This window comes from Psittacula echo, assembly GCF_963264785.1.
Source record: "Psittacula echo genome assembly, chromosome: 14".
In the NCBI taxonomy this organism is placed as follows: domain Eukaryota; kingdom Metazoa; phylum Chordata; class Aves; order Psittaciformes; family Psittacidae; genus Psittacula; species Psittacula echo.
The window spans coordinates 10,229,910-10,240,430 of NC_137750.1; the positions used below are offsets into that span (position 1 = coordinate 10,229,910).

Consider the following 10,521-nt stretch of genomic DNA (forward strand, 5'->3'; position numbering starts at 1 on the left):
TATCAAACATTAGAATTGATCATTAACAGACTCTACAAAGTACTTAAAGTGTTAATTACAACTCACACCACCTCCACAATGAAGGTGAAGGAGATACTCGGCAGGAAAACATGTCTGTAGTAGTAATTAGTGTATCATGATTTCATCAGAGACCTTAAAATATTTCACAGAAGTTTTGTTTCACTGAACCCCTCTCTAAGGTAGATTCGTATGTCTATCTTAATTTAAAAAGTGGGAAAAAAGGAGAAGTTTCAAAATACTCTCCATTTGGCCTGAGTTTCTGATTAGAGTTTCTGTTCTTTCTGGTTTCCTGTTATTTCCCTGTTCCTATTTTTTTTCCCTTGAATCAGCATGAATGATCATGAGACCATGGAATTAGTTGGCTTGGTGGGCGTATCTGATTGAAAGTCACCTGGAATAACTTTAATGACAATAAATTACATGATTGCATGATCACTGGGTGTAATTTAGTGAGGTGCTCTCAATTCACTGCAGAACTTCTGAGATTCCTTGGCTGTACTCATATCCAGTATCATGCTGAATATAACACTTACAAAAACCATTCTAAAGTAGTTGCTCCTATAAAGCAGTGAAGGACATTTATACGTCTTAACCTAGGAAGGATTCTTCTTGCACACAAGAAAAGAGAAGCTGCAAGACCAGTAGGTTCAAGAGATATGTTGAAATCTAACTGTCCTTCAGGCACATTACTAATACTGAAAGCAATGTTGACAGCTCCGTAAGTTAGAGGATCTGGACTGAGTATATCAGCAGCAGGATTCTAAAACTGTAAGTAGTTAGAGTGCAATCTGCTTTTAATGGTAAATTTGGATTATGTTATGCTCCATTTTGCTTCAGCACACAAAGAGATACACACTACTAAAGCAGTAAATTATTTTTTCAGATGGTGACTTGGCAGTTGTAGCAATTATGGAAGTCTGACTACTTGTCAGATGTTATCCTCATACTCCCCCTCAATATCTAGTTTGTTGAAACAGAAAAATACGTTTAGATTAGGAAAAATGCTCGAGGGCATAGTTAATAACAACTTAGGCAAATATTTTGAAAGAGACTATATGGAATAATCAGAAATATGACAAGTCCCATGTAATTCAATTGTTCAATATTTCAAGTGTCAAAACAGACACTATTTTAAACTGCAAACATTTGGTAAGATTAATTTTCTCCTTTCTAAGCAATCAGGCACAGTACCATGTGTAGCTCTGCTACCTTAAACTGCTTAATTATCCAGTTCACCAACTTCATCTAGTAAACACAGAACCAATAGAGATAAAATGTCAAGGTGTCTTGCACACTAAGAAATGCCACACAAAGTACCTCTTAGAGTACACAAAAGGCAAGGAAGGATGAATAACTGTGATAGAAAACCTGGCATGTTTTGAAATCCACACCTACCGCAATATTTCCACAGGTCTGGAAAGCAGTGAAAATAAACATAAATGAGACTCCCAATATAATGATGTTGAAAAGTTTTTTGGATTCAGGAGACATCTTGTGTTTTCTTGCCAAGGCCTGAGCTTCAGTCTGGAAAAAGTCTCTTTTCCTTTAAAAGCTTCCTCTTAACTGCCGTTAAAAACAAGCAAAAGGAATAAAAGAAAAAACAAGAAAGCTTAAAAAATTATGATTACTGCAGGCTACTTATCAGCTGTTAGGACATAACCATCAACCAACTCTTCAATATTGTACAGTAAAATCAGTAACTTGAAAAGCAAACAATAAAGAAAAGTCTGGTACAAAGGGTAAAGACCCACATTCTCTACCTTTTCTTATGAAGTTAACAGAGCAGACTGCAGTGTGTTACTTCTGCATGACATCACTTTCCCCCAGATGAAGAAGTTTCCAAGGTATCAAGCTAGTTCATCCATGCCATTGTTTGAAATCCGGAGCACAGCCTCTAAATCACCTGACAAAGGAAAGATGAGACATTCGTCCACAGGAGTCATTTCCATGCATGTTGGACAGGAAATAAGGAACATTTCCCAATCTAGATCAGCTGACCCAGCCTGTGTGCACTCTGGGAAATGCAGTTTCATGAAAATATACCTTTGCTACTTAAAGGGGTGGTAATCTGCTAATCCTTAACATAAAATGATTTGTACTTGTCGAAGAATTGTAATCTCTATCCTCTAAATAACACCTGGCAAGACAAGAAAAGCCTCAGGAAATCATCTAAGACAACTGTTTAATCCACTGAATCCACACACACAGAGTTATTCCAAAGGGAAAATGATTCCCGCCTGGGAAAAACCACGTATCTCAGTGCCACCAGCACACAAGCTCCATATGGTGCTTCTGTCATCACCCAGTGACTCAGGATAGAAAAGAGTCATGATCCTTCACTGCCTTATCTCAAGTAACAGCATTATAATTATCAATTACATGCCCTTAGTATTATACTTCATATTGTTTCCAAATAATAAATTTCAGATCAATTGAACTTTGTGAAAATCTCTGTTAAAAATCAAAAGAGGCTTGATCACATGGAATGGCTGCTTTTTACTGTCACTATCTTCTGTCTGCCCTGTTAGGCCTCCAATTAGGATATCAAGGGGGGTGGGGGGTTAACACAAGCAAAGCTCTCTTCTTCCTTTTTTAAACTATGAATTTATAGTACCAGCCTTTTAATATCCTCTGGGCACTGTGCCCCACTCATGCCTCTTCCCCTTGTGCCACCATAAGGATTCATCTACCTGCACAAACTGGGCTGGTGCGCTGGAGCAATCCTTTTGGTAACAGCTTGTGTTGAAGTGACTGAACCTGGGGAAGAAGGGACACAGGAAACTCCCTCTGTCAATTTAGGGAAATCATTGTAAAGAGAAACTTCACGTTTCAGCAGATGAATTACAATTTTAAAGCAAAATTATCTGTGAAAAACCAGAATAAATACAGCACGAAGCAATGCACCATGCGAAAATCGGTACCAGTTTATTTGGCTTCCTGAAGTCCTGCTGCTTCTGGGTTTCTGTTGATGTCACAGCTTACTTTTATACTTCAGTGCAAAAGATATTAAACACAATTGCAGCAAGAATGAGGATTTAAATTCTGAGTTTGTTTTCTCATTGTTAATGCTATCATTTCCTTGAATAAATCACTATTGTCTCTTTCTATTCTTAACATAGTACCATGGAACAGATGGATAGACACACTTATCACTGTTTTAGGAAGTATGAAATTCACACTTGGAGTTTGGGAATTTGATTCAGTGCCTGCACTCACATATCAACACCTTTTTGGGAGGGGGAAAGGGCTTTCACATTAATCCCTAGACAAAACTCTGAATCTGTCACTTTTACACAAGGGCTGTGCTAATCTCCCTTGTTTCCCCTTCCCCACGCAGCACGCTGCCAAAGCACAAACTTGCATGGTGTAAATGAGGATATCTAACGTTTCCCAGCTCCCCGACATGGACGGCTGCAGCCGCGGGAGATCACCTCTCAAGCAGGGCTCTATCACAGCACCACAGCCCACATCCAGCGCCGCACGGACCGAGGAGACCTCCCCAGGCACCGCTGTGGGCAGGAGGTGACGAAAAACCCACGAAGCGCACTGCCTGCCCCTCAAGACCACAGCCCGCCTGCCCCTCAAGACCACAGCCCGCCTACCCTCACAACACCCGACCCTCGGCTCCAGCCCACCTCCCCTCACAGCACTCCGCCATTTTGAGCCGCCTCCCCGCCCACCCGCGCGAGGGCCCATCCCCTTCGGGATCGCTGCTTTCCCTTTCCGTGCGGCTGCGTCCCCCGCCCCTGCCCCAGCCCCCGCCCTGTTTCCGTTTGGATTTTAGATTTTTTTTCCCCCTCCCACCGTTTTCAGCACATTGTTCAAAATTTCCCCGCCTCCGCCGAGTCCTTCCGGGTCAACGGCGGAACCGCCGCAACGGTTGCTTTTAACCGCGGGTGGGTTACTAATTTAGCAGCTGCTTTCCCGCGCGCGCCCCTCGGGGATCCGCGGCCGGTAGTGAAAAAAACCCCAATAATAGAAAAGAAAACGAAAACGTAGCTCGGGGAGGGAGGCGGCCGCGGGGCGGACGCTTTCACTTCCGGGTCGTCGTCGGCCATTTTGTGGCGCTAAGTATCCGCGCGCGGGCGGCGCCCGCTCATTTCCTCCCAGCGGCGGGTAGGGGAGGCCGTTGCTGGCGCCGCGCCTCCGCTCCGGCCTCAGGCCGCCTGCTCTGCCCCCCCCCCCCGGAACAACGAGGTGGGTGCCTGTGCCTCCCTCTTCGCTGAGGACTTTGCGGCGTTGCCCTATGCCCTGTACCTCTCCTCCTTTCTGGACTCTTCTAGGCCGCCGCTCCGGCGCCCCCTCTCCGGTGTGAGGCGCTTCCCTCTCAGGGCCGCGCCGTCTCGTAAGGCGATCCCTCCTCCCTTCCTTCGGGTTTCTTCTCCTCAGCCGCCGCCGCCCCTCGGGGGCTGTTGCCCGCCATGAGTTATGGGCGCCCGCCGCCGGACGTGGAGGGCATGACGTCCCTCAAGGTGGACAACCTGACCTACCGTACTTCCCCGGACACGCTCCGGAGGGTCTTCGAGAAGTACGGCCGTGTGGGCGACGTCTACATCCCGCGGGACCGCTACACCAAGGAGAGCCGTGGCTTCGCGTTCGTCCGTTTCCACGACAAACGCGACGCCGAGGACGCGATGGATGCCATGGACGGGGCCGTGCTGGACGGCCGCGAGCTCCGCGTGCAGATGGCCCGTTACGGCCGCCCCCCTGACTCGCACCATAGCCGGCGGGGCCCGCCCCCGCGCCGCTACGGGAGCAGCGGCTACGGCCGCCGCAGCCGCAGGTGAGCGCCTGGAGGGCTGCGGAGTTTCAGCAGTTAGACGGGCTTCGGGCGTGTGCCTTGGGGGGGGGGACCTTGGGTTTGTTTCCTGTTCCGAGTGACTTTTGTGGCGGGGTTGGGAGCGGGGAGTAGGGGTTTAGTGGTGAAGGCACGTGGAGTTTCCCCGAAGCGGAAGGGTTTTGCGTTGTAGTAGATTTAGCCCCCGGCCACTCACTCCGAACAATGGCGCCCTCGGAACACTCATTTTCTTGCCCACGTGGGTCTCGTTCCGCCCTCCCTGTCCTGAAGTAGTCGTTGAAGTCTGTTGCGCCGCCCCTGTTCAACTTCTAACGTGCCTTTTTTTCCTCCCCCTCCTCGTGTGTTTTAGCCCTAGAAGACGCCGTCGCAGCCGATCTAGAAGCAGGAGCCGCTCTAGATCCCGCAGTCGGTCCCGTTACAGTCGATCCAAATCTCGGTCTCGCACACGCTCTCGGTCTCGCTCCACCTCCAAGTCCAGGTCTGCCAGGAGGTCCAAATCAAAGTCCTCATCTGCCTCCAGATCCCGGTCCAGGTCTAGATCCCGGTCCAGATCTAGAAGCCCTCCCCCTGCCTCAAAGAGGGAATCCAACTCTAGATCCAGATCTAAGAGCCCTCCTAAGTCTCCGGAAGAAGAAGGAGCAGTATCCTCCTAGGAACATGGTAATGTACCTCAGGGTCAGCATATGTTGCATGTTACTTTCTTATAGTGCCTAAGTGGGGTGTTGGGTAGTTTGTAGAGTATTAATAGCCTGAAGCAAGTGGATCCTAACGGGGCATATTGTTAGTCGGTTTTTATTTTCTTGAGCAGTGCTTTTTTGGTTGTTGGTTTAGGGAAATTAATACCAAAGGGCTTTCTACATGGATTTTCTTTTTAAACAGAGAAAATGTTTTATTGAGAGATTAATGGCTTGGTTTAAATAAAATATTGTATGAGACGCAACCTATGATGAAAAATGACTATTTCTTACTGTATTTATCCAACATCTGCATTTTCCCCTTTAAAGCTGCGGTCTCCTGTTTGCTAAAAGAATATTGGCCAGTATTGCAGATTTTAACTGATTTGGCTGATCCTCCAGGGACCAGTTTCTGTGGGCGTGTATTGGAGCAGGTTTGTCTTTAACTGTTAAAGATACACTATCCTTTTATAACGGAAGATCGGTTCAGTGGCCGTTATACTGACTGGAGGTAATAACTGTTCTAGAAAAGTGGCAAATTGCAACGAGAAAACCATGGAAACTAGATTTTTTCCTCAAGTTGACATCTTGAAGAGGCATCTAAGGATACACACCGGGTGGGGAAAGGATAGTGTGTCTTTAACCCTTCAAACTGTTTGGTCCTGTTTTTGAAAGGAAAGGGCCTAAGCTAGAATTGAAGTTAGATAACTGTAGCAAAATTAGTCACCTTTTGTGTTTTGAATGCTACTTAGAGTTTAGTTAAGTCTTTAAGAAGTACTAGTTTTATAACTTTTATATAACTTACAATAATTTATTGTTGAACAGGCTGAATTGAAGTTAATGGTGGCTTGATCTCCAGCCTGATGCTTACTCTTCTTTGTAACTACATACTCTGATACAGAACCTTACATTTGGTCTCTGAAGTAAAGCAACACGTTTTGGGGGGGGAGGTGGAGCACTATGGAAACTCCTAAAACTTAATTAAATTAGGCAAAGCCAGTTGAAATACAACTTAGGAGTATACCTGAAGTCATCCCCACAACCAAGAGAGACAAGGTAGAAACGTGGCTGAACTTTTCTTTCTTCAAACCTAGATGCATCACATAAATGAGAGCTTCCATAAAGGACGCCTTTGAGGGGAAAGGATCGCTTGAGTCTTCAGTCCCTTGGAGAGCCCTGGCCGAGCAACCAGCTGATGAAAAGGTTATTTTGTAACATTTTGTCTAACTTTTTACTTGTTTAAGTTGCGCCTCAAGTGGCAGATTTTACATTTTATGTGCCATTTTGTTGCTGTTATTCAAATTTCTTGTAATTTAGTGAAGTGAACGACTACCGATTTCATTATTGGCTTGGATATTTGAGGTAAAACTTCATTTTTGTTTATATAGTGCTGACTTCTATTTCAAATTAAAACTGATGGTAACTTGCTGCCTCCAGTTGCATACTGAGGAAACGGGCAGCCATTACATGCTGAGTAGCTAACTTGTCAAAAACTACTCTCAATTTTGTCTTCATTCCTTAAATAAAACCCTGCCAGACTTCAGTTTGAAACTTAACTGTAAATGCTTTTTTTTAATTATTATTACTTTGAATTGAAATAGTATCTTTAAATTCAAATTGATAGAAATCTTTTCAGGTGACAGTTAATATTTGAAAAGGATTGTTTTATCAGCCTCAATTCTAATCTCTTCTCTTATGTATTTTTGTGCACTAGGCGCAGTTGTGTAGCAGTTGAGTAATGCTGGTTAGCTGTTAAGGTGGCGTGTTGCAGTGCAGAGTGCTTGGCTGTTTCCTGTTTTCTCCTGATTGCTCCTGTGTAACGATGCCTTGTCGTGCAGAAACAAATGGCTGTCCAGTTAATTAAAATGCCTGACAACTGCACTTCCAGTCACCCGGGCCTTGCGTATAAATAATGGAGCATACAGTGAGCACATCTAGCTGATGATATACACACCTTATTTTTTCCAGAATGGTAAAACTTTACCAACCTACATATACGAACTTATATATACAAGAAATGTAATGTTAAGACAAAAAAATGGTTTCATTCCTTTGTAAGTACTGATTGGTGTATCTTTTGCTTAAGACATTCTGTACTATACCCACTGTCTCTGTAGTTAATATTAAACATTTTTTCTGTGTTAACTTTTCTCAACGTAATGTCTGAGTCAGCTTATTTTTAGCTTTGAAAGATTTCTGCAATTCCACTGACAATGTTTAACTTCTCTGTAGTAACTGAATGCATTCTACTGCTACAAATTTTATCTACTGGGGTGGCTTTTAAATTACTAAGGGCAAACTTTAACCAGTGTTGTGACTAACCCAGACATTGTATGGCAAGTGGTGCATGCCAGAGTCCAAACCCCAAACCAGACAGGTCTGTTGGATGTTGTTATGAAGGCAGACACTGAGCAGTACTAACTGCATTTGCTGTGTACTTGCCCTGATGCCACAGGCTGCTGCTTGGTGGTAGCTAATCTTACAGTGATGATTTCTATTTCTTGATTTGGATACCAAATGAATTGTAACTTAAACCATCGTGTGTCAAGGGTTATTGTAATGCTTTGTTAACTTTTATGCATGTATGTTAAATGGGAATGGAAACATCTGAATACTTGCAATCTGGCTTGGTTGAGGATTAAAAGTACTTTTCTACAAACAGAGGAGTTTGTATGTTCCAGAGCTGCATGACCAGACTGAGTCATTTAAAAACAAAGGGGCTGGGTTTTGTATGTGAATCTCTGGGGAAAAGCCTCAGTCTTAAGAAACAGATCTGACTCTTTAATACTGAAAGAGTATGGCTAACTCTTCCTCATAGCTGATGTTGTAAGTTCAAACTGGCTCTTCTGGCTTGTCAGGTGGCTCTCCTCTGTTGTATAGCAGCGCACAAAATGACATTGACTCTTTGAACTATGCAACGGTCTTTGGGGAGGAGCACAAATCTCTCAAGCCATAGCTGAACAATCAAACAGCTTTATTTTTACAATGCATGTTTTAAGGATTACTTAAAGGGGCCTGCTTCCCACCAAATATGCATGAGGTTTGCTATAAACAGGACTCTTCTGCTGGTCTGTGCTACCACACACAGTTCCCAGTTCATTACCATTTTGTATTGCAAACAAGTGGAATAAACTTAAGTGCTATCTGCTTGTGCTAGTGAGATGATCATCATTTCAATGGTATGTCTTCCTGGTAGAGAAGAGCTGGCCAAGTGCTCTTTGTCTGCTCCGAAGGAGTGCAAGGGAATGGGAATGCTCCTCAGTTTCCATTTGTAGAGCAAAGCTTCGATAGACCAGTCAGCACTGAGGGGAGGAAATACCAGTGTGTGAAAACCCAGTTTGTAACTGCTGGGAAATTACAGGAGAGTGTCACCCAACTTAATTACAGCACTTCACAAAACAAAGGTGGTAACAGCTTCCTAGTCAACAGCAAACTGGTGGTTCTTGGATGATTATGATCTTGGGCTGCTTTTGGCTACTAGCCCTAAGATTTGGCCAACAGCAGCCTGATGGACAGTCTGAGGAGCTCTGGACTGGGTGCAGTGGTGCCTCTGGGCAGTTAACACTCCTTAAAAGCTGAGATGGGGCACAGGAATTGAGATTTGAGTCTTAAATGCACAAAAGTGTTTACCTTCGGACTTGATAAGTAGTCCAGAATTGAGCATGTGGGTTCTTTTCCAGCAAGAAGTAAACTGTAGTTAAAATATCTTCAAAGTCTGTGTAGTTTGGGAAGATGAAGCAGTCTTGGTTAGTCTCTGGGTTCTAAGTATTGTTAAATATGCCTGGCTATGTGAAATGGTAATTGGAAATCAATAGGGACCTGAGAAGATGGCCTTGAGCAGTGAGTCTGTAATTCCTTTTTCCATACCCACCCTCTGGTGGTATTTATAACAGCTTAATACTAAGTTACCTCAAGAATAACAAGTTAATAGCACAGTGTCACCATCAAGGCTGACACCTGCTCTCTTGACAGTGTTCCCGCTACCACGTGGATGCAAAGTCCTTGCAGTTTGTCACAAATCAAAGATACCCGAGAGGATTAACATACCTTTGGGGTCAAAAAAGATATCCGATCCTAAAATGATGTCTACAGGCGGAAGAGAGAGCAGCTCCGGGGACACGCGCCCCCAGGTGAGCCCCAGGACAGGGACCTGGGACAGCCCATTCAGTAGACAGCTCCTCCGGCAGCTCTGCAGGCACCGCGGCAGCTCCTCGCTGTCCGACAGCGTCACCTCAGCCCCGCACTTGGCGGCCAGGACACCAGGCAGGCTCACACCCGCTCCCACCTGGAACCAAAGCAGGGGCATGGAGCGGGAAATGGGGGGGACAAGAGGGACCGCGAGGAATGAGGGGCGCGTACCTCCAGCACCCGCTTTCCGGGAAGGCTTCCCTTGCGGGCCCACAGGTACTGGGCCAGCACCACGGCACAGGGCCACACGTACGTGCCGTATTGCGAGTCCGGCACCTGAAACACACCGTGCGCGGCGCTGAGGGGCCGGGCCGGGCCCCGCCGCCCCGCGTTACCCCCGCCCTGGGCCGGGCGGTACCTCAGGCACGCGCAGCACCAGCGCCTCCCGCCTTGCCGTAAAGCGGTACCGCCGCACGCGGGCCCGCGGCTGCTGCTCCAGCTCCTCCATGGCCAATCACGGGCGGAGACGTAGAAGCACCAGGCGGCGCGGACCAATCGGCAGCTTCTCCGCGCTGGGCGTCACGGGATGGCTGCGGGCGGGTCCCTCGGCGCGCAGCTTCCCCCCGGGGGTCGCGGTTAAACCCGCACAGCTGCCCCGGCGGGCCGGTGCCGCGAGGGGAACCGCGAGAGCCTCTCACGAGCTGCGGACACGTGGCCGGCTCGCAGCTATCAGGGAAGCAGCGGGCGCGGAGCGCGGCCCCGCAGGGAGAAGCGGACAGGGGGAAGGGGGAGGTCCGGGAGCGATCCCACCGGCAGCGCGGCCAAGGGCACCGGGGACCCGCGCTCCGTTCGTGCCTTCCGCAACACCAACATGGCGGCCTAGCGCCGCTTCCCCGCCTC

General features: G+C 46.7%; 3 protein-coding genes across 19 annotated transcripts in view; 1 reads left to right on the forward strand and 2 right to left on the reverse strand.

The window, feature by feature from the left end:
• MFSD11 (major facilitator superfamily domain containing 11) overlaps window positions 1–4,650 on the reverse strand; it is a 38,711-nt gene extending 34,061 nt beyond the window's left edge. For 4 of the 10 annotated variants that reach the window (XM_080629418.1, XM_080629426.1, XM_080629419.1 and 1 more), the window contains exons 1-4: window positions 3,826–3,945; window positions 2,712–2,778; window positions 1,782–1,924; window positions 1,417–1,584 (exon numbers count right to left, since the gene is read on the reverse strand). In XM_080629418.1, the coding sequence (XP_080485544.1) occupies window positions 1,417–1,512 (96 nt within the window). In that variant the 5' untranslated portion in view covers window positions 1,513–1,584; window positions 1,782–1,924; window positions 2,712–2,778; window positions 3,826–3,945. Of the gene's footprint in view, window positions 1–1,416; window positions 1,585–1,781; window positions 1,925–2,711; window positions 2,779–3,452; window positions 3,639–3,825; window positions 3,964–4,278; window positions 4,394–4,511 lie in introns of those variants that run through there. The other 6 variants (XM_080629423.1, XM_080629424.1, XM_080629422.1 and 3 more) reach the window with 6 other exon arrangements.
• On the forward strand, window positions 3,916–8,152 carry SRSF2 (serine and arginine rich splicing factor 2). 8 transcript variants are annotated; one of them, XR_013958004.1, is made up of 4 exons: window positions 3,916–4,804; window positions 5,169–5,927; window positions 6,588–6,696; window positions 7,208–8,152. XR_013958004.1 is itself a non-coding variant. In XM_080629428.1 (3 exons), exons 1-2 carry the CDS (start codon window positions 4,443–4,445, stop codon window positions 5,470–5,472), a joined length of 666 nt encoding a protein of 221 aa, XP_080485554.1. In that variant the 5' UTR covers window positions 3,916–4,442; the 3' UTR covers window positions 5,473–5,479; window positions 5,824–8,152. The 8 variants fall into 8 exon arrangements, 3 of the variants coding, with proteins under 3 accessions (XP_080485554.1, XP_080485555.1, XP_080485556.1); XR_013958005.1 differs by having other exon boundaries at window positions 5,169–5,479; window positions 5,824–5,927; window positions 6,588–8,152; XR_013958006.1 differs by having other exon boundaries at window positions 5,169–5,479.
• Window positions 8,153–8,446: 294 nt separating this feature from the next.
• Window positions 8,447–10,503, reverse strand: METTL23 (methyltransferase 23, arginine). The gene is made up of 5 exons (XM_080629427.1): window positions 10,040–10,503; window positions 9,853–9,957; window positions 9,541–9,778; window positions 9,124–9,208; window positions 8,447–8,795 (listed from the first exon to the last, which is right to left on the reverse strand). Exons 1-5 carry the CDS (start codon window positions 10,127–10,129, stop codon window positions 8,627–8,629), a joined length of 687 nt encoding a protein of 228 aa, XP_080485553.1. The 5' UTR covers window positions 10,130–10,503; the 3' UTR covers window positions 8,447–8,626.
• Between the last annotated feature and the right edge of the window lie 18 nt (window positions 10,504–10,521).

Coding starts and splice junctions, on each gene's coding strand:
- SRSF2 (XM_080629428.1), top strand. CDS start 4,443: ATGAGTTATGGGCGCCCGCCGCCGGACGTGGAGGGCATGACGTCCCTC. Junction 4,805..5,168: donor TACGGCCGCCGCAGCCGCAG/GTGAGCGCCTGG, acceptor CGTGTGTTTTAG/CCCTAGAAGACGCCGTCGCA.
- METTL23 (XM_080629427.1), bottom strand. CDS start 10,129: ATGGAGGAGCTGGAGCAGCAGCCGCGGGCCCGCGTGCGGCGGTACCGC. Junction 9,779..9,852: donor CCGGAAAGCGGGTGCTGGAG/GTACGCGCCCCT, acceptor CTTTGGTTCCAG/GTGGGAGCGGGTGTGAGCCT. Junction 9,209..9,540: donor TATCTTTTTTGACCCCAAAG/GTATGTTAATCC, acceptor CAAACTACACAG/ACTTTGAAGATATTTTAACT.